This window comes from Plectropomus leopardus, chromosome 23 (genome assembly GCF_008729295.1).
Source record: "Plectropomus leopardus isolate mb chromosome 23, YSFRI_Pleo_2.0, whole genome shotgun sequence".
Classification (NCBI taxonomy): Eukaryota; Metazoa; Chordata; class Actinopteri; order Perciformes; family Serranidae; genus Plectropomus; species Plectropomus leopardus.
This window is the reverse complement of record NC_056485.1, coordinates 16433476-16455046: the sequence shown is the minus strand read 5'-3', so window position 1 is coordinate 16455046 and position 21571 is coordinate 16433476. Positions and strand designations below refer to the sequence as shown.

Genomic DNA, 21571 nt, shown 5'->3' with positions numbered 1-21571 from the left:
GTATGTGTGTCGCCTGATTAACGTCTAGATGATCATTTTTTTTCTCACTTCGTTTAAGATCGCCTCCACCTGGGTCCAGCAACCAACAACGCCATTGGTGATCTGCAAACACCGTCTGTAGGATAAAGATTATAATGGTGAAGCTGTTACTCTCTTGGACATTTACTCAAGTACACCGTATATTCTGTTGAGTATTTTCATTTTTATGCTCCTTTATAGAGTCTACTTAAAAGTTTACAGGGAAATGTTTGAGCCTACGTTTTAGGCTCCCCAACATTTTCTTTGACAAACGTTACCAGCCACTTTGCATTTAGATATTTAATAAAAAAATATACAACAACTAACATATTCAATTATAATGTGTTTAATGGATTAAACTACTCCACAGAAAGTCCTTTAAAAAGTAGCCTCAAAATGGCATGTCACATTTGATCCAGCCTTGGGGCCAATTATGGCCCTCAAACCAGCCTTAGCAGCTTTACTTTTAAATGCGGAATAATCGCAGGAGTATTTGGAACTGTCATGGTTGCTGCTTTGATGATGGTAATTTAATGTTTGAGCCTCTTTTTGTGTTATATGTTTTATGAAAATTCTGACTCTTTTTTTTTAAAAAAGGTGATTTGGTTGCAGAGCTGTGGTGATGTATTTGCTGTGTGTACAACAGGTTTTCCATATGGACTGAATTCACGCATCTCCACGTATAATCCCATATTTATATATATTTCAAAGGTTCAAATAGATTATTTTTACACTGTTTTAAAGGAAAATTTAAAAACTGGGAGCAGTAATTCAGGTACAGAAATCCTATGGAGGAGGAGTTCACATTAAAATATTCTTGAACTGGCTTTTATGTTTTTTATATTGTCTATTTTTTGTCTGTCTGCTTATATATGATATCATATTATATTTATATGAGAATATAATTTAATTTTAATTAAAATATCTTACTTATGTACAATTGAAGTTGTAATTGTTGCATCCCTATTTCCAACTTTACATACCTAGTATTAACATTTTTGTAAAACATATAGGCTCCTTGTTTATATTCCATTTTTACATACACTCAGCACATGGTCCATAAATAGTTTACATTTCACTAGAAAACATTATTTTGTCATTATTACTTTAATTTTTACATACCGCGGGTTGAGTGCTTGTACTTATTGGTATACCTCAATAATTCTCTTGCTCAGTCAGAGGGAGTGACTGTAAGAAAACCACAGTTTGGGAGTACGGTATCGATTAAATTATCATTTAGCTGATTAGATTCTCTGCTGCTGCTTACTGATATTGAACAAATTAGAATTTTTGATCAGATGATGACACCTGTTGAAAAGTTAAGGAATCAGCAGAGACTTACAGTTTGTTAAGGGACATGCATGACAATATTTGTTATTTTTCTAATCAGTCCAATTATTAATGAAACATGACAACAAAAAAAACAAATTGGTGCTTTAGTCATGTGATAACTTAGATTGTCATAGGATGCATCACTTAGAAGCATAAATTTTTGTTCCTATCATCTCATAGATGTCGATATATTGTGTTCCTATCCATTTTGCCCTAGTTGTGTTGAAATAAACTGAAAATCATTGAAGTCATTTTAAGTCATATAGTATCCTGCCTTTTTAGGTATACTCAGCTTTCACTCACCATAATTATAATTCTTGAAGTCGGTCGAGTTTACCACACGGCGTCTGTTGTCTCATTTGTCATGGCACCAAACACCAGCTGTAGTTTCACCCCACTTCCCACTGTCATTTTGATGTCATCGACATCACTGGTGAGGGATCCAAAGATTGCTGAGAGGAAAAGCCCCACAACATTTGTCATAAGTGTGTGATATGTGATTATCGACAATTGTGAAATATTAAATTTAGAAACTGATAAATACTTGAAAAAATGTTTTAAATTATGTAAGTTAATTGCTGCATTTGTAATCAACAGTTATTCAAAGTAATCTAAACACGTTTACCTTGACCTCCTTGATTCATATTTGAGCTGAGATGCCTGTAGACCTTGTGGTAGCACTGTAAATAAAAACACCAGCATTAAACATTTTCTTCATGAATAAATCATGCATGCACACATCTTACAGAGCAGTTCAAGTGTTGATAGTCACCTCTTCAGAGTCAGGATAGCCCGGTTTAATGACGACATGGATGGTGGCGAGAGACCCAGATGATGCTGATAATCCAAACTGGATAATGCTCTCAGTTTAACACTTGGATGGCTTTCTGTCAGCGGGTAATTTAAAATTATTCCCGGTCCAATAATTGGAAAAGCCACTGAGCTCAAACGCTGCTGTACACAGAGGTCCACACACTTCTTCAGCCCATTGCCAAGTGCCTGCGACCCAAAAAATATATATCTTCTTAGTTTGAAGTTACCCCTGCATTGGACATCTCTCTAAAATGTGTTGACATATGCTACCATGGAGCATGGTAGTAACTGTGAAACTCTGAGCTGATACTGATGTTTGAAATAACAATTTGACCTATTGCAGATACAGATATTTTTAATCATCTTTATTATCATCATTTACCCCTTTGTGCCGCCATATCTCTTATATCTGTTTCATATTGCTGTGAAAACATCAACAAATTTCCCTTCAAACAATTGTATTAATACTGTAATTTACTCAATAGTCATCTTTTTTTCTGAATAGAGCTTGAATACATCATAATGTTACTCACCGCGCATTCCTGTGAGCTGTTAGCTCTGGCCGCTGTTTTTTTTGTATTTTATACGCACAAACTTTTACCCCAGCAGTGTGGCAGAAGGCCATCCAACATTTATTCAGCAAACTAAATATGCAATGCAGTTGTGCATTGCAGGTGTTAAATTTTTGGACCCTGCCCTGGACCATGGTGTTTTCTATCCAACACTTTAAAGTCCACCAAGTTCTTCACTTTACCTTCACACTCTGACCCAGGACTCCATCCCACGGCATGCACTCAATGAAGAAGAGTTTTGAGCATCCCAGAAATGGAGGCGCATCAACCTGCAGAACATCACGGGGACGACGGTACAATTTGCTGCCGCAGAGTCGAACTTTAACTTGATTGCACTCCCGGCTTTATGTAGCAGGCATTTACCAATTTTAGAAGAATTCAGCTGCTTGTTGAGCATGGGCGCCACCAACACGTTCACCTGTGGAAATGTGTGAGTGATGTGAGTCAGTGTGAATCAGTGTGAGTGGCTGCATCAACGCTGTATTATTTTATGTAAAGGAGAATAGAAATTCAAACCTGCTCATCCTCCAAACTGCCAAGCCTGATCTCCAGATTGATTTTAGTGATTGGTGTGCCTCCTAAAGTTTTCTGCCACACTCTTGAAGGGGGGTGGGCCAGCATGCGGAGCTGCTGGTGAAGAGGCTGCTGGTGCTTTGTTGGGGTTTACTTTCCAAATCTGGGGAGTGCACACGTTGTTTTTCCCTGATAATAACCTGACAGGAGCTCTCTACTAGCTCTTTGCTCAATTTACCCTCTGCTTGGAAGTACTGTAGGGCCCCTGGCCGTCTAGAACCAATGTTTCTGACTTTAGACTGGCTAGAGCTGCACTTAGGGCCTGCATAGATTTACTGCACACAAGAAGGCTGAATTGCTTCTTTTTTATTTAATTTTGAAGGTTTGCTATACACTTTATTGAGCAGATATTTTAACAAGGCTGAAGGTGCACTGAATCCAGTCCGCAGCAGGGGGAATAGCCTGCTGAGTACAGTCCATAGGTGAAGTCTACATGCATTTTCAAGTAATAGACATGTAGACTTGAACATATATGGAGACTACTCAGCAGGCTATCCACCCTGCTGCGGACTGGATTCAGTGTAGCCTTGTTAAAAAAAACCTGTGTATTGTATACAGGGTCCCCACAGTCATGTAAAAACCTGGAAAGTTCATTGAATCTCACAGTCTCATTTTCCAGGCCTGCAAAAGTCATGGTATCAGTAAAAAGTGTTGAAAGTTTTGGAAAAATCCTGGAATTTTGTTGTTTGTAATTAAGTAAATTGTCACCGTAATCTTAACCTTCCACCTAATGTAACATAAATTTATTTTATGTAAGTTAGCTGTTGACATAACATAACTGTAATATTTGTCGACCAAGGTATATTGACTTTGCGATGCTCAATAGTCGCATTTAAGGACATGCAATGTCAAGTAAGGAAAGTTAACTCACATTCTTTACAGTCTGAAAACATGTGCTGTATTCACATTTTCCATGACTCATATCAACCAAGACATCTCCTTTAGGTTACATGCATGACGTAGTTTAGCGGCATTTCTAATGGGGCACTCGAAAAGTACTGTAACCAGGCCAGAAAGTGCCGCAGACATTAGTGCATGCTTTTCCAAAATGGAAAATTTATTATGGGTGGAAAGTCTTGAAAAGTCATGGAAAAGTTTGGGAATTTTTGCCCATGAAAATGTGCGGGAACCCTGTGTATAGATGACATTTTTTTACATTTCAAATGAATAGATTAAATATACTTTATTTTGAACATTTAAAAAATAATATTCATGAGTGAAAAACTATGCATATCAAAATATACAAACAGAATAATGGTGAACATTTAAAGAAGATTTTCAAGAAGCAACATAAATTTTACGTTTACTGTTTGAAAAGGGGTAGGAAGAAGCAAATGCTTGTCTAGTTCCACCCCTGCTCTGTTTTAACCTATTAATCCTCAATCATAAACCAACTCTCCGACCTAGTGTCTATTCCCAAACCTAAATGAGTTCATTTATAGTAATGTTTATAGAGTCCATAAACTACAAAAATATATTAAAGTTGTGTTCACCATGATGTTCACAACAGTTTTAATGATCAGATGTACAATGTAGCCAGAATGGCCTCTAAACTGGTTCAACTACTTCATTTGGCTCAGATATTTGTGACTCAGTGTTTGCAGTCATTATATAACCGGTAAAAGCCTCCAGAACGGCGTTTGCTCACCTGTGATTGACTGGTGGATGGCTGATCAGGGGTCTGTGGCGAATCTGTTCGGCTCACTGTCAGACGTAGCTCTCCGCTAGGGAGGGAGATGGTATGAGACTTCCTCCGCAAAACTCTTTCTTGGTCTGTAAAACAACAAAATACAAGGTCCCAAACATTTAAACAAGAAGACAGAAAGAGGAAGACTTTTCTACATATTACATATTTTAACTTACCTTCTTTGTCCTTGAAAGATATTTTAAAGATGTTGCCTCCAACCTTTTCAACGAGCCCACATTCACCTCCCCCAGAGTCTCGTCTTTTCAGGAAGTACCTCCTGATTTTCTCCTTCTCTCTGTCTGTCAGATCTTTTGCCTCAAAGTACAGCAGATGCTGGTATTCTTCCATTTTACCTTCAGTTCTTCAAAACATTAATTAAGTACAGCACCTCTGAATATGCCACCGTACCTCTTGAGTGAACAGTGTTACGTGAAGTGCCCTAATTTAGTTTCACTTTCGTTTATCTTTTTTTTCCCTGTTTATTTGCCCGTGGTTATGCATTGGCAAACGGACACACCCACTGACATGAGTCATGGTTCATGTTCAGCTTTATGTAGTTTTCCCTGGTTTCCCAGGTGCAGATATTCATCAATTTTACATCAAATTCTGAACTTTTAGGAAGTTTTTATTGTAGTATAGCAGCTGTGCATCACCCAGCTTCTCATAGAAAAGTGAGCTCTGAAGTGTTTTGTTTCAGTTTCATTTCAATGTACTGAAAACATTTTTTTTTTCATTTACTTCCTCGGATATTTATATTGGTTGCTTGTTAATGCACACATCCAAAAAAAAACCCACAAAAGTCTAGCTGTAAATAGAGCATCCACTGGTTAGTCTTTTTGTACATGAAGCATGATTTATTAATGATGATTGAGTTGATGATGGGGTTGAGATAATTATGTCTTTATATGTAATGGTCACATAAAGATAATTATTCCACCAATAATGACCATAGCACAACTTGTTTTTTGTTTATTTCAAACATTTCAGGCCTTTATTCCATAGAAATTAGTATAGAAATGAGAAGAAATGAGAGGAGAGACAGACAGAAATTACATCTCCCAACATCATTGGTTTAGTGATGATAGTTCCCTAATGTCATGTGTCGTGATTTAACATCATAGACTACAAGAAGCTCTGGTGCAAAACTGAAATCTTACAGCACTGCTGCAGCCAAACCAGCAGATGTCCTACTTAGACCAAAAACTACTAATGCTCTGATCACAATAAAGCAGCAGCTGTCAGCTGCCAAAAACAGTAAACCTTTACAATTTCATAAAGTGATTTTAACAGCCCAGTAAAACGTGTACAGAAGAAAATAAACAGATTATGTCCAGGTAATTGCACTAATTATGATCTGAGGAAAATTGCGGTTCCTCATGTTTTTATTTTTTTTTTTTGTTTTTTTTTTTTTTTTTACATTTGTGTGTTAGTCTGTCTTCATGTGTTTAACCAGTATTTCAGTATTTGGTATGTTTAGCTCCTGTGCCAATGTTATGGGCCTGAACTTTATTTATCAGAGGAGGGGGGTTACTTGGGTGTGACTTGGGTGAAATTTAAAATAAATACCAAAAGCTAATGTCCCTCACTTAAACCAAAATTCAAAACAGTAGTCCCCCCTCAGTCCTTACTTTTTATTTTTTATTTATTTATTTAATTTTTTTTGCATTTATGACGACTGTATTTTAAACATCCAGTCTTAGTTGGACTAAAACATTAATTTAACATTTTCTAACGTCATGTAAACGTACTGTGTGACATTCTCTAGAAAAAATGCCATGAGTGGATCCTCAAGATCATTTTGTCACACATGCTGTTACAAAGGTCAACAATGACGATTTTTGCTCAAGATCAGTGTTGCACCAGTGCTTTGAGGTTGTTTGTGTGTTTTGACAGTTTTAGGAAAGGATACATTAGTAAGTGCTATCCTAGGATGTTGAGGAAAGTCTGAAAGGGTTTTTTTTTCGGACTGTGGCAGACTGTGACAGGATTCATACCAGAGCAGAGGTGAGGCTTAACGACAAGTCTTCGGGGCACCCAGTTGAGGCAGAAAAGGGCACTGGTTGCTTAAGAGTTTTGTTTGACAATGTCTTTGAGGTGTGAAGAACTGTTGTTGTCAGTGCCCTCTAAGCTAGAAGCACGTTACTGAACTGGATGCAACGAGCAACAGGGAGCTCATGTTGAGATTAAAAAATGAGTGGTGTGCAAAAAACTGGGGGTTGAAAAAGGAACGGGTGGTCTGCTGTTGTGATGTTTCCCACAAAGAGGAGCATGTTACTTCTCGTAAAAGCTGGCGCCAGCACAGTGTTGACAGATAATGTTCATTGGACCTTTGTTCCTCTGAAGCAATACAAGCTCAGTCCACTATTACGCTTATCCACTCTGAGATGCTTGACAGTGATGTAACAAACACACAAGAGCTGCTGCTTTATAGTTAAAAGTTTGCTTATAGATGCAGATACTGAAACGTGGAACTACTAAAAGTAAATGATACTGGGAGCAAAGTGATGAAATATATGTTTTTTTGCCATCAATTGTTGACACTGTTTCCATTCTTTCTGCCATTTCTGCTGCCCTGAAACGTCACACGCAACTTGGGTAACATCGAAACTTCCCATTTTCCCACTCGTAATTCCGACTTTGGAGGGCCATAGGGCAACTCATAAATACAATGTTTCCTAGGAGAAAGTGCAACTTGCAGCACAAGTTCAAGAGAGGGAATGAAGTTGGCAACTTGGCTGAACCAGAGCAGCACTTTGGGAAAAACAAGGCTGACTACATGTGAGGTTATAAATTTGGCAGCACATGGACCTACCAGAGGAGTAGTTAGGTGCTGTTTGAGGCCCCTGTTGTCCCACTTCCCTGTGCTAATCTGCCCTTAGAAACCAAGTGCATATTAGGGTTGCAGAACTATGCCAGTTTCAAGGTATACTTTTTACTGTTCATTTACTTATGTACGGTATTGAAGAGGAGTGACAGGACAAAGATTTTCACCTTTATTTTAGTTATTTTCAAACTTTTTACAAATTCCTTTACCTAAAAGAATATTTTCAAGTTTTAATTATTGTAATAAAACTTTTCTTTAACTAAACAAAGAAAATGTTTTTCATTCCTTTAGGGTTTTTGGTTACTGATAATAATATTAAATCTGTAATATCGTGCCACCATGATATTTCCTGTCTCACACCGTCACAACCCTACTGCATATTTAAGTTCTTATGTGGATTTACTGAGAATATATTTGTTAGGTGGGACCGTGACATCAGTATTAAGTAATGATAAGCAAAGACATTGAGACGTACCTCAATCATGGGATGCCTCCTCTCTCTTTAGGGACGTTCCTTATGATTGTTATACTCCCTTTTCATGCTGACTCCTGCAGAAACTAGAACTGAAATCAAGCAACCAGCAACATTTTATTTTATTATTGCTTTTAATGTTTACCAGGCGCAACAACATCTGGGCAGTACTGGTGTTGTTTGTGTCATGGTGAAATGTGGTTTTGGTGGAGCAAGAACTTGAAGATGGATTCTAAATTGCAGTCAGCTGAAAGCTGTGGTATCAATTTTCTCATTTAACTCTTTGCAAGAAAGTGAATAAGCATGTTTACCAAATGAATGCTGAACTGCTTCGCTAAAAGAAAATTCTAGCAACTTTGAACCTGGGTTTTGTTCTCATAGTTTCTGTACATGCTAACTCCCAAAGCATACCAAAAAATCATTTCAAACGTTTGTGTCTGAGTGAAACTGATTAATCCCATCCTGAGCAAAGATGAAGCAACTGATGTGATTGTTAGATCACATGCCTCCTGGCTGACATCTTCACTGGCTTGCAACATCACAGACAGAAATCTGTCCAGCAACTCCTCTTTCATTGGTTGCGAATTACTAAACACATCTCTGACAGTAATCTGGAAGTCTGTTCTTCCTTTTTTCTCATAAGTCATACAAGATTTCGCAAGGTTAATTAATTTTTATCCATAAAAAAAGATCTCAGTGTTGCCTCTGCCTGTTATGTTGTGCTTGAGGGAAAAGGCGTGGCACATTTCATACAACAGGGTAATGCAAAGTGCTCTACAGAGCAATAGAATATTAAAAAATAGTAAAGGATAAAAAAGGAGTAAAAAGATAAAATGTAAAATCAGTTACTAAATGATTTGAGACTTTTAACATAAAAATCACCACCAATATAGCAAAAGTGCACACAAGAGGTGCAAAGATCATTTCAGTTGGTTTAAAATCAAGTTTAAAATGTAAGTTGTGAGTCAAAGGATGGGTGAAGTGATGTAAGCTGTAAGATCAAGGGTCAGAGGTGACAAAGGCAAGTTAAAGGATGGCCATGCCAAAAAATTTGGCCAGAATAATGAGTGCCATGTGTCAATGACTTACAGGGTCTATGCATCGTTAATGTCCTACCTCTGACTACGTTTTGATTACCACTGAATGTCGTAACAAACCTAACATAAAAAAAACAAGTATAATCAATTAAATTAAATTGTATAAAACTGACTATAACAGCATTAATTCTTAATTACTGCTAGATAAAACCCATATCTTATTACCTCCACATATTGCTAAACAGTAGTATTTGAATTATGCTTTCTTTTAAAGAAGATATATATAATCACAAACCAGATTAATACCACATTATAGTTTGTCCCTAGCTGGGCTTTTTAATGACAGAGTATGGTGCAATAATATACTGCACATGCATTTAAATAAAACAATGAAAGGCAAATTACTCTGAAAGTGCCATAAAATGCCAGATCACTACTAAGAAACTATTTGTTGGATTTGGAATAATCACATCTGCAAACATTTCAAATTCCATGGAAGCCATGAGGATTTTTTTTGACTGGCAGATTCCTGAAGGACATTAAAAACTTTCCATTATTTTCAGCCTCTGCAAACATGCCAAGCATGCAAGTCTTTTTTTTCCAACTCCTGTTCCAAGGCAAATATTTCAGACCATCAGTAAGCACAGGGGGAGTTGGTGCTTTATTATCTAAACGCTAAGTAACAGTTAAAAATAATAATAATAGTATGTGAAATGAGAATGACTTTTTACATTAGGAAATTTCTGAATAAATAGAGTGGAGGAAGACTGAAAAGATTTACAAGGAAAACCGTTTTACAGGATCAAGCATTTCTCATAGGACTTATTAGGTGTGCACAAAGGATTTAAAATCTGCAGCTCTGATGAAGAACATATCAGCTCGGAGGACCAGCATGACTCAACTTCAGGATTGTTTTTTTTAAAGGAACTGAAAAGTGATCTCACAATTCAGGCCAATTCCAAGGAAGACTGGACGCATTTCAAAGTGTGGGGAAAAAAAGTTGCAACCACTTCTCAGGAAAAACGTGTCCTCATTACTGCGAGAGTATAAAAAGGAGGTGCAGAGGACATGGGGTTCAGGAGACACTCGGCGCGGGGAGATTCTTCAAATCTGAGGAGAGAATATCACTGCAGTTTGAGACTCATATCTTATACAGGGATTCTGCAGGACCCTTTTGTCAGATCACTCAGTACTTTCAACCATTAAAGTCACGATGAATACTGCATACCAGTGCATCATCCTCCTGACCTGCATTGCCAACTGCACTTCACAAAGTAAGTTCTCATTTATTGGATTTTCTAAAGCTTTTATTTTGCATTTAAGAGGCTTTAGATGAGCCAAACTCTGACTAAAAAAACATCTTACTCTGTTACTTATTTTGTGCAAAACATAAGAAAAATATGAAAGGGTTAATATGTTGCTTCTCCACAGATTATTTACACTGCTGGTTTCATTTTTTCCAGCAGTTGTGGACTGTCGGTGTTTAAAAACAAGCAGGTCTGTAAAGCTCGCTCAAGTTGCTGACTTCAGGGAGTACAACCCTCGTCCATACTGCAACAAGAAAGAGGTCATGTAAGTGTCTGCAGAAATCAACAAATAGACCACATATGAATTATTTTTGTAAATCTGTGTTGATTAATGTTTATTTCTCAGTGTCAGTATGCTTTCAGAAAAAAACTGTGCATTAAAGCTTCTTTTTCTCCTACAGTATCATGCTGAAAGATGGGACCTCATCCTGTCTTGACCCAAACACAAATTACACCCAAGCACTCCTGCGAACGATAAAAATGTGAGTCTGAATGCAAGCTTTTCTTGACACTGTTCAGCACAATGATGATGCAATAAGCTGGGAGAAAGCTTGCCAAATAAAATGCACAGTAGTGCATGCAAGGGTTGAGCAATTTCAAGTTTTTCTGCAAGCGAAGGGGGCCAGCAGTCACGTTGTAGCTCCAAAGTGTGATGTTTGTACATCAGGTCTTCATTAATGTCAGTGTGTGTGAAAGACAGTAGGAGGGAGTAGTAGGTCATTTATCCTGCAGCTGCTTGAGTAGAAGCAGCTGATACAAAAGGAAAATATGCTCCTTATACACAGTTCCCACAGATCCTTAAAAAGTATTCAAAAGCATTAAATTCAATGATATAAAAATTAAAAAAGGCCTTAATCTGTATTAAATGTGTTAAATTAATCTTTCAAAAGTTCTAAGACGTGGAAAGAAGGCGCCACAAGGCAAGCGATCATGATATGTTATTGCGTAGTTTATTATTTATTATTTAACCCCACCTAACTGATTGGTTCATTTTTTCCCCTCCAATTCTGATTAATGTAAAATTGGTCTTAACTTTTATTCTGAGTGGTGTTTAAAACTTGAAAATCTAATTTGCTTAAAGCTGTAGGAACCCTGTAATAAGCACTTGGGTGCCCTTAACGGGTTGCTAAATAAATTTGAAGAGTCATAAAATGATTAAAAGAATGGTAAACTTAAAAAAAAAACAACTCAGTTATGCAACGTTTTTTTTCCCCAGACTTTTTTCTAATCTAGGCCATTTTTCTGGTGTACTACCAGATAGATTTACCTCTTCAGGACTCTAGAAAAAAATAAGGAAAACCTGTGAATTTTATAATGAGGTGTGGGTGATGTAGGCTCTTTTCGTGAAAGGCTAAAAAGGCTGCTTATGTGAATTATGAGCATTGAATTACGTTTGTCAAAATACACACAAAATCAAGTTACAAGCAGTCACAAGCCACAATAAAGATGGAAGAAAACCACTGTTTCAGAGGACTGAAATGCAAAAGGCTGAACTTTATTTTCTTTCTTTACAGGCAGAAGAAGAAGTTACTCGCTGAAAGGATGAATGCAAAAAACTCCAGGACCAAGACAGACACAGTGTCAGCCAAAGTGTCAGCCACCGTCTCAGCCACCGTCTCAGACACCGTCTCAGCCACCGTCTCAGACACAGTCTTAGTCACAGCATCAGATTCAGTCTCTGCCACAACGTCGTCAACATTGCCTTAAAATGTTCATAATCATTACAACTGAGATATCCAACTTGTACACCTTCCCAAAGTCAGGGGATGGTTGTTGTAGCTCCTGCTTGTTTCTCACAAAGCAAACACAAATGGTTCAAACAAGCAAGATTTCTTCACTTCTCTTGTTTTGAGCTTGCACACCAGTAGTACTCCTGCAGCCATCACTGAGCACGGGCACATTTAGGAGACAGTTTGTGAAGTCATGAAAGTGTCTGCACCCAGAATATTCATCTGGGTGAATGTGTGTGATGTGTATAATGTATACTGATGAGACTGGTATATTTCCAGCCTAAAGTACTGCCTTAAGATTGAGTTTTAGACTGTGATTTTATCATAAACATCCACACTGTTATTCCCTTATTTGTCTGTCAGACTCTTTGCAGAAGCATTGTTTGTAAAGTAATTTAGGATGGCAGATTATTAATGTGATGGTCAGCAATAGTGATGAAAATGGCGTTAAATGTGAGCTGTGTTTTTGATTGTGGTTCATATATTTAAGGATAACTTGTTTGTGTAATTTGAAGGATTTCTGTTTTTTTTTTTATTCCAAATAAAGGTGTATTTATGTTTGTATACTTCATACTGTAAATGTGGCTTTGTAGTACTGAAATCATAATGTACTATACTGACTTTTGAAGTAAAACTGTTGATGAAAAGCAACAGAACTGCATTAAATGTGGGGGTTGTTTTTAATAAATGACATTTTGGCATTTTATTTCAAATAAACACCCAACGTCCAGTTAATAACAGTTAGTGAAATGGTTTCTAGCAACGACATCCTCTAGATGACTGCGTTGTTATCAGTATCTGCTACATACAGACTAAGGTTGAGGTGTATGATAATAAGAAAAAAAATTTAAAGGACCTTTCAAAACACAGTTACAAAGTAGTTTACAATAAAACTGACCACATTTAAAATACAGAGAGCCTGAACACATAGTAAGAATCATCAGGAGATAAATTAAATAATATACCAAAGTAAATTTAAAAAAACATATGGTCATTAGAATATGTTCAGTTTATCGTAATTAAAATTTAGACCAAAATTCAAACTGACAAACCAGATGATTGTAGCTCATCTGGAGGAGAATATGTGGACCAAATATCATCATTTGTCAAGGAAAATTCACTCAGAAACACAAATAACCTGCTGGTCGCGCTGGAGGAAAAATTAGGTGATCACCCAAAGATATTAGGATCCACCCTCTGGGGAGTATGAATGTCTGTTCAAAACTTAACGGCAATCAAGCCACAGTTTATGAAAATATTTGAGTCTGGACCAAAGTGATGGACCGACAGATTGATATTGCCATCCATAGAGCCACGCTGCTAACGTGGCTAAAAGTATATATGTAAAAAATGTGTATTACTGTAGATATTCAGACGTTTTTATTTCTGTGTTTCTTTATGAGAAGAAATAGAAGTGACAAATCTATCATCACTGACACCCTCTGTTGCGACAGTTAATGCAACAACAACAGTATAAACTGGAATCTATGTTAAACTAAAACATTTGTACATTATGGTATTATAGTCATTTTGTGTTTTGGGTGGTAAAATCCCATTTGAAATCTTCTCAAAGAATTCAAGATTTATGTACAAAATGCACTGAGGTCAAGGGGACACTATTTCACTGTGTGTGGCAACACAGGAAGTCTTTTGGGAGGAGGTTAAAAAAGCAATACAAAGTGTTATCTCCTTTTTCCTTTTTTAATTCTAGGACTTAATCCAAAAGACCACAAGTACGCCAAGAGTGAATGAGTAATGGTAGATATGGGCCTTCTGCATGCCAAAAAGGTTGATTACAATGTGTTTGGAAACAGACAAGTGTTGCACACAGGCTGAAGCAAATGCTGATTTTGTTTATTTTTATTGTGACGTATGAAAGAAAAGGAAGGCAGGATATATTTGAAAAGTAGGGTCGACAGATTATCAGCCTGGCCGAGTACTGGGGCCCATATTTGGAATTTGCTGATTATCTGTATAAACATTTTATTTTAATGCTCGCCAATAAAATTAACTAATGAAAAAGTGCGAAGAAAGTGTCAGCTTGAGAGGAACTTTTACTTTTGTAAAACCCCAGGGAGCTCTTTTTATTTATTCACTTTTTTAAGTTTTTACTTGACTATATATATGATCTTGAATGTGTCAGTTTTTTTTAAACCTTTTCTTGAGGAATTTAAACAAAGTTTTGTGTTGTAGTTTGATGAAATGTCCTTAATTATAATTAGAGTTGTTTTTGCTTTTGTTTTGTTTGTACACTTATGCCACAGTGTGTGCTTTGGTTGATGAGACACATATCTACATATTTAATACAATAAGTGTATGTATACATGTGTATGAATAAGAAAATTACAAAAAAAAACCAAACATATTTTTTAAAAACAAAAAAGTGCCTTTAAGGTTGTTTTTTCAAAAGATGAAAATTTTGCAAAATCATACTGTAATGCATCATTTCATGTCTTCCAGTCAGTCATGTGGCCTTGAGGCTTCGCATGATGACCCACTCTTATCCCACATATTTTTACCCGAACGTCTGATAAAGACACATGTCTTAAATCATAAGGAGTAATATTTCTCAAGCCCAGTCTGAAAGTGCTGTGTCATCAAAAAGATGATTTTAGCTGTCATCCTTGTCAACTACACATTTTACCTCTGTGAACAGAAAAGGGTAGAAGATACGAAATTTCAACATTCTGGCAAATTGAGACAGAGATGTATACAAATCTGTCTTCAGTGTAAATAAATCAGTTTACAACAAAAAAACACTTGGTGGAAATATGGTGGTTAATGCTTACAAAGTGCTGTTTTGTTTCATCTTCAAATGGCTTCATAAGTTTTATATCATCAAGTAAATATAGATACGTTTTCCTGATAAGTGTTTTTGTGGCTGCACAGCTTGTGTAATGTTTATCTTGTAGTCAATGAATGTTTACTTTATTTTCACAACGTATACTTAAGTTTACAGTAGTTTCTTTCATCTAGGCCCAGTTATTCATTATACATAGTCATTATAGGTATAACTGTGAATAAAACTGAAATGAAAGTATTAAACATTGTGAAAAAATAAAAATAAAAAGTAAACAAAAAAAGAAACATGACATGTGATAAGAAAAACTGAACTGAAATGTTTCATTTTTGTTTCATTTTCATTCTCGTGTGCAGGATAAACATTTGGGGTATTTTTACAAAATGCTAATTGAAACTGTGTCAAAACAACAATTTGGTAGTGTAAGAAGACAAACAAGTGTAAGAAATTTAAAGTTGCATTAATTATTTCATTGCACAACAAGCTAAACCTCACACACACATTCATTTGGCATATTGTGGCCTTATGAAGTTGTAACGTGTTTGTAATAATTTGTTTTTTTACAGGTCCAGTGTGATTGGTGTCGTGCTTCCAGCAACCCGATGCATGTGAGTCAAATATTAATTACTTTTTTTGCTCTGTTTTGGTTTCCACCAACTCCTGAGGGAAATATCTGTCTCCTCAGCAGCTGAATGTGCCACAATGTTCACAAATTGGTTGCTGTCTTAGGGTGTTTTCTCACAAACAGCCCTTAAAAAAGCTTTTTTTTAAATTAATAAGCTTATAAAAAAGCTTCTGTTGTTGATTTGGGTTACTTTTTTGGGTTGTGTATATATGTTTTGTTGCTGTTGTTTAAAAAAATTCTATTTAAAAAACAATTTTTAAAAAAACAGCCACAACTGAAGTCGATGAGAACTGTGAGAGTCACTAAAACAGGACAGATACAGCCCAAATACTAAAACAACATGCTGAAAGAAGCTAAAATGCTCTTCGGAGCTGAGGGGAACTGCTGAGTTGAGTGATTATGCTTTTGAGAGATTGTTACTGTGAATTTCAAACTTCTTACAGTTATTTTAGCCATTGCATACATGAAAATATAGATTGTTAATCGCCCGCCCTTCTTCCCTAAACCGACAAAAAGTTTTCTAGAATAACAGCCAAACAAAAATACTTCAATGACATAAAGTAACATAAACAAAGTTAAAAAAAAAATGAATCTGTGTAAGAAACAGAGATGAACTGGTTCACACAGTGACTTTCTTGTGCTGTATGTACAGGGTCAGAACAAGCCCCGAGGGCAGAAAATAACAGTATCATATGTGCAGTTTCCTCGGGTCATATTGTTTTTGTTTACGCTATAATGTCCGATGATCGTCATTTTCCTCTTTCAGAGGCAGAGAGGGGAAACAGAGTTGAATACTTGTGCAGATCTATGATAAGCAGAAGAAAAATGAATTTGTTGGTCATCCAGACAGACACATTTTGTCTGTGTGACTCATTTATCTGGCCGCCAACCCCGAACACGCCGCGTCGTAACCTCAACGGGGCCTCTCGTCTGTCCCTGAACTCACCGTCCCATGACTGCCTTCTGCTGCACATGTGAATGCACCAAAGTGAAACCAACATGCATACACACAATTACAAACTGGGGGGTTTTCTCAATTTCCCGCAGCCGAGTCCGTGAGGAGCACATGATCGCAGTGTGTACAAACACCAGAGAGCACAATGTATAAAAACGGTGGCAGAAGCTGTTTGATATCAGTCTGATCTTCACCAGCATAAACAAGATGAAGCTCTGCATCCTGCTCATGTTCGGGACCCTGTTGGCCCTCGTTTACGGTAAGAGCATGACGACACACTGTGATAGTTTCTGTGTGAGAAAATATTCCTGTGAGTCTGATGTTAAACCTCAAGAGTTTGGATGACAGGTTGAAGTGGGTTCTTCGGAGCAGATGAATAAGTGCAGATACTGATGTGTTTTCTGCAGATTGGTAGTTCTCATTCCAAAGCAGATAGTCATCAACCTAGAAACAGCACTTTAACAGGAACATAAACGTGCTGTCATAGTCAAGAGCAAGGAAATAAATTCATGCAAGTGCGATCCACTGCACTGATCAGGGACACTCTGCAATGTGCTTTATTTTAAGGCATGATTGAATCCCTTGACATTTCCTTATCTTAAATGTTCCCTCTTGAAGCATAGAAAACATTCCACACTGTATTGCAAAATTACATTAAATAATACATCATTCTGCTTATGTTTTTGCAGCCCATTTAAACAAACATTAAGCACTTAAATTATTGCTTTCATAAGCATGTTGCAGCAAGATTTTTTTATTTCCAGCATTTCAGGCAGGTTTGGTTTCTATTTTCTCTTCTGGTTTTTAACAATCAACTTGTCATGTCTCCTTTTGTTATTGTCGACATTCTCATTGTGTTGTTAGTGCCGATCTGAAAAGCCTTTGTTGCAATACTATACAAAAATTATATAACAGGAGGTAGATGGAGTATTAAGATTTGTTAGTTGAGGAAAATAAGCATAAACCAAAGCATAAAATTACTCCACTGCAAGTAAAACTGAAAGTACAGAAGTATCATCACAGAAATGATGATACCTATGTGTCATCTTGAATTATTAAAAGTAAAATAATTTAGCAGAATGGGTTGCTTTTCCAGTCTTTTATTGTTATGTACTGTAATATTGAGTAATTCTACTAATGCTTCGATCTGTAAGAAGTTTTTTAAAGGAAGTACAACTAAGCATAAGTATGAGGAAGAATACATATCTTTGATTTGGGGGTGAACTGTCCCTTTAAAATGCATCATCATCAGCGAGATTGTAATTAATGTGCAAAATAACTATGACTGTTAGGTAACTAATGGAGTTAAAGGTGTGATATTTCCTTCTGAAATGAAGTGAAGTAGAAGTATAAAGTACCATAAAATAGAAATAAAGTACCTTAAAATTGTACTTATGTATAGACCTGTTGTAAATTACTAAAGATTACTTAAAAACAAAGTGTAGGCATGATCTTCGTTTAAGTATAAATGAGTGTTAAACCTGTATATTATTATAGATTAGAAATAGAATAGAAAATTCTTAATTGTCTATGTTTTTGCTTGCAAACAGCAGGAAGGTGGCTGTTCAAAAAAAGGGAGAAGTGCCCTTTAGAAATGTCACAATGGCAGGACTGACGTGAGAAGAGCCCCGCTGTTAGAAAGTGTCACCATTTGATTCATGGAATAATAACCACACAGACATTATGATGAGGCAACGTGGCACTCCCAGTGAAATGAAACAAGGAAGCTGAGGTTTCAGCGACATTGCAATCAATGTAGGAGGCGTAGGTCATGATTTCAAGCAAATTTTGACAAATTAGATTTTGTTCTTTCACTGTCATTTGTTGGAAAACTCTCAATGCTGTTAAATGTTTGAGTTGACAAGATTGCAAAACACAAGGTATGCAACTGCTCAACCGCTAATGTCAAAAAACATTAGGTAAATTTCTGTGAGCGAACACATTTTCTGATAAGAGTCAAGTTGCACAAGCTTAAAAGGACACTTACGGCCAAATTGAAACCATCTGCATGCCCTGACCTTTCAAAAAGGTGCAACTAAAGCAATGTCTGTTGAAGTGATTTAGGAAATCTCTGCCAAGATTGAGGAGCTTAAGTGGTTTGTTTATCCGCTTCTTGTGGTTTAAGTCTGACTGAATGTCACTCTGTTGATGACAGGAATGCCGCCGATCAGCAGGGACTACAACACACACTGTCGCTGCCTTCAGGTGGAGTCGAGGATCATCCCTCCGGACAACCTGAGGAGCATCAAGCTCGTCCCTGAAGGGCCCCACTGCCCGGATATGGAAGTCATGTAAGTGCTCTCATATCAAGGACTGTTTAATAAAGTCGGCAAGGGTCAAACTAATTTTACCAAAAATGTATATTATAAAAAAGAAGAAAGTAATGAGTATTTATATGTTAATTAATCTGCAGAGTTCTTTTAATAATAATTTGTTTGGTTTACAGAACTACAGGAATTTGTAAAAATGGCTATCACAGTTACTCAGAGGTTGCCCAGTATAATATCTTTCGATTAATTATTTTGTCCCAGTGATATTGACGTTGATATATAACTATGGCTGTAGGGCACTAAGGTTGTGTCATTGGTATGGTAAATTTAGTAGTTTTAGGAACTTCGACAAAGTATTCTTGCTGAGCAAACACTTCTTTTTTGACAGGATATGTCAATTTTGTTTATTTTAGACACAAATATTAGTTAAAATATCACGGACTTAGCTTCTCCATTACAAACAATCTGTCAATCAATATTTGTAGATAATTTTTTTTAGATATAATTTACATAATGGATAATTAAACAGTTAATCTTAATCTGGGCAATATATCGATTATATATTAATATTGATTAATATTGTAGAATGAGACTAGATAGAAATTATTGACGTTTTTTTTGTACAATATATGATTTCAGTTGCTCAACAGTCGGGGTCACTATTATTGTTTATTGTGCTTCATAATGCACCACACATTTGCAATGGGGGACAAGTCTGGACTGCAGGTAGGCCAGTTGGGTATCTGCACTCGCTTGCTGCAGTAAGCAGGGATGTCCCTGAAAAAAGATTTTGTCTGGATGGCAGCATATGTTGCTCTAAAACCTGTATGCACCTTTCAGTACTGATGTTGCCTTCACAGGTGAACAAGTCAGTCACAGCTGCTGGCTTTTGAACTTTGCATTGGTAACAATCTGGATGGTCCTTTTCCTCTTTAGCCCAGAGGACACAACGTCCATGATTTCCAAAAACAATATGAAATGTGGACTCGTCAGACCACAGCACACTTTTCCGCTGTCAGTTCATCTCAGATGAGCTCATGCTCAGAGAAGTCAGTGGCATTTCGGGTTGTTGTTGATAAATGGCTTTCACTTTGCATGGTAGAGTCTCATCTTGCATTTGCAGATGCAGCAAGAAACTGTATTTATCTGCTTACAGACAAAGGTTTTCTAAAGTGTTCATGGGCCCATATAGTAATATTAATTTCGAATCAGTTAGTTTTTAATGCTACGCAGCCTGAAGGGTCAAAGGTCTCAGCCATTAGGCCTTGCCTCGTACATGAAGATTCCCCGTATACTCTCAAGCTTTGACGATACCATGGATTGTTGTTAAACGGTGCTACACAAATAAAATCACCCTACATTTGAGGCAGGATCATTGGGTGGGTAGATCTGCAGAAAATCATACAGATCTTTGGTTGTTTGGGGTTTTTTCTCAGAAATTTGGGAATAGGTGTGGTTTCTCTGGTACTCATTATCTTAGTGTAAATAAAATAAAATCCTGTTTCTAATTTGTTGCCTTTTCCCTAACCAGAGCTGGACTGTCGAGCGGGGAGAAGGTGTGCCTAAACCCTCGGTCCTCCTGGGTGAAGAAACTCATCCACTTTGTGCTGGAGAAACAGCAGTTAGGGGCCGTTTCCAAAAATCAGGGATAAGATGATGCAAATTCAAACCATGTTGCAAATGAAGCCGTTGGAAGTAACTCCTCTCTGCAACTATGAGCCATTATGCAGTTTTACTTTAATAAATATTTTACCCGGGTTGTGCAACTTAGATAACTTTTTTTTGTAGTCAGTGTTATTTCAGCTGATGTTTTTTTTATTCACTAAGTGACATGTAAACAATTTTTTTAAATAACATTGATTCTGGATTTATATTGTGTAAGTGTTAGAAAGAGCACAAAAATATGCATACGTCAGTAAAGAGTGTTGAAGGGGGTTTGTGTGAGTTTTGGTATTTAATTGTTTTTACAAAAGAGTGACTTGAAATGTCAATCATTACTCTGTAGAAAGTTTGGTCATGTGACCTGTTGAAAGCAGAAAATGTAGCAAGAAATATGTAATTCAGTTATTCTAATATGTAACATGTCATTTCTGTGCAATACTGTGTGAAGCTTCTCCAACAATGGCAAGAAATTGTCCCTTGCTATCACTATACATAATGTGAGGCTTAAATTGAAATTAAATAATGTTTAAAAAGTAAAATGTGTCATGTCTTCTTTGCCTTTGCTCTTAATGTGAGTCCTGTTGTGTCATATTTGTATACATACAGTTGAACAGGCAGCAGTTTTACAGGTAAACTGCAAATATAACATGCATAAAACAGTGTGAAATACATAAATTGTACAATAATTAATATATTTACACCATGCATTAACAAGTGTGTTTTTTTTTTTTTTTTTTTTTTTTAAATAACAGCTACATTTTAATGCCAGTGGTGACATGCTCACTAGCTTGCTAAACTTTTAGCCTTGGTAACTTGTAGATAGTACCATCTACAGTATGTTGCTGTTTCCCAACAGCCACCAGATATTAAAACCATGCACATCAGATATCAAAC

General features: G+C 36.6%; 3 protein-coding genes and 1 long non-coding RNA gene across 6 annotated transcripts; 2 read left to right on the top strand and 2 right to left on the bottom strand.

Annotated features, from left to right (window-relative positions):
- Nucleotides 1–1725: 1725 nt before the first annotated feature.
- On the bottom strand, nucleotides 1726–2214 carry LOC121961946. The gene is made up of 3 exons (XR_006107097.1): nucleotides 2123–2214; nucleotides 1976–2030; nucleotides 1726–1802 (listed from the first exon to the last, which is right to left on the bottom strand). It is a non-coding gene; the product is annotated as an uncharacterized LOC121961946 (long non-coding RNA).
- A 2685-nt stretch (nucleotides 2215–4899) lies between these two features.
- On the bottom strand, nucleotides 4900–5425 carry LOC121962451. Its single transcript, XM_042512707.1, has 2 exons — nucleotides 5172–5425; nucleotides 4900–5081 (listed from the first exon to the last, which is right to left on the bottom strand). The coding sequence occupies exons 1-2, from the start codon at nucleotides 5341–5343 to the stop codon at nucleotides 4900–4902; spliced, it is 354 nt and encodes a 117-aa protein (XP_042368641.1). The 5' UTR covers nucleotides 5344–5425.
- Nucleotides 5426–10029: 4604 nt separating this feature from the next.
- Nucleotides 10030–13055, top strand: cxcl11.5 (chemokine (C-X-C motif) ligand 11, duplicate 5). Of its 3 annotated transcripts, none has more exons than XR_006107120.1 (4): nucleotides 10030–10602; nucleotides 10760–10900; nucleotides 11037–11117; nucleotides 12150–13055. XR_006107120.1 is itself a non-coding variant. In XM_042512521.1 (4 exons), the coding sequence occupies exons 1-4, from the start codon at nucleotides 10542–10544 to the stop codon at nucleotides 12340–12342; spliced, it is 441 nt and encodes a 146-aa protein (XP_042368455.1). In that variant the 5' UTR covers nucleotides 10031–10541; the 3' UTR covers nucleotides 12343–13055. The 3 variants fall into 3 exon arrangements, 2 of the variants coding, with proteins under 2 accessions (XP_042368455.1, XP_042368454.1); XM_042512521.1 differs by having other exon boundaries at nucleotides 10031–10602; nucleotides 10795–10900; XM_042512520.1 differs by having other exon boundaries at nucleotides 10033–10602; nucleotides 10792–10900.
- Nucleotides 13056–16897: 3842 nt separating this feature from the next.
- On the top strand, nucleotides 16898–21216 carry cxcl19 (chemokine (C-X-C motif) ligand 19). The gene is made up of 3 exons (XM_042512450.1): nucleotides 16898–17004; nucleotides 18901–19036; nucleotides 20547–21216. Exons 1-3 carry the CDS (start codon nucleotides 16953–16955, stop codon nucleotides 20665–20667), a joined length of 309 nt encoding a protein of 102 aa, XP_042368384.1. The 5' UTR covers nucleotides 16898–16952; the 3' UTR covers nucleotides 20668–21216.
- Nucleotides 21217–21571: the final 355 nt, after the last annotated feature.

Coding starts and splice junctions, on each gene's coding strand:
- cxcl19 (XM_042512450.1), top strand. CDS start 16,953: ATGAAGCTCTGCATCCTGCTCATGTTCGGGACCCTGTTGGCCCTCGTT. Junction 17,005..18,900: donor CCTGTTGGCCCTCGTTTACG/GTAAGAGCATGA, acceptor TGTTGATGACAG/GAATGCCGCCGATCAGCAGG. Junction 19,037..20,546: donor TGCCCGGATATGGAAGTCAT/GTAAGTGCTCTC, acceptor TTCCCTAACCAG/AGCTGGACTGTCGAGCGGGG.
- LOC121962451 (XM_042512707.1), bottom strand. CDS start 5,343: ATGGAAGAATACCAGCATCTGCTGTACTTTGAGGCAAAAGATCTGACA. Junction 5,082..5,171: donor ATCTTTCAAGGACAAAGAAG/GTAAGTTAAAAT, acceptor GTTGTTTTACAG/ACCAAGAAAGAGTTTTGCGG.
- cxcl11.5 (XM_042512520.1), top strand. CDS start 10,542: ATGAATACTGCATACCAGTGCATCATCCTCCTGACCTGCATTGCCAAC. Junction 10,603..10,791: donor TGCCAACTGCACTTCACAAA/GTAAGTTCTCAT, acceptor CATTTTTTCCAG/CAGTTGTGGACTGTCGGTGT. Junction 10,901..11,036: donor TGCAACAAGAAAGAGGTCAT/GTAAGTGTCTGC, acceptor TTTCTCCTACAG/TATCATGCTGAAAGATGGGA.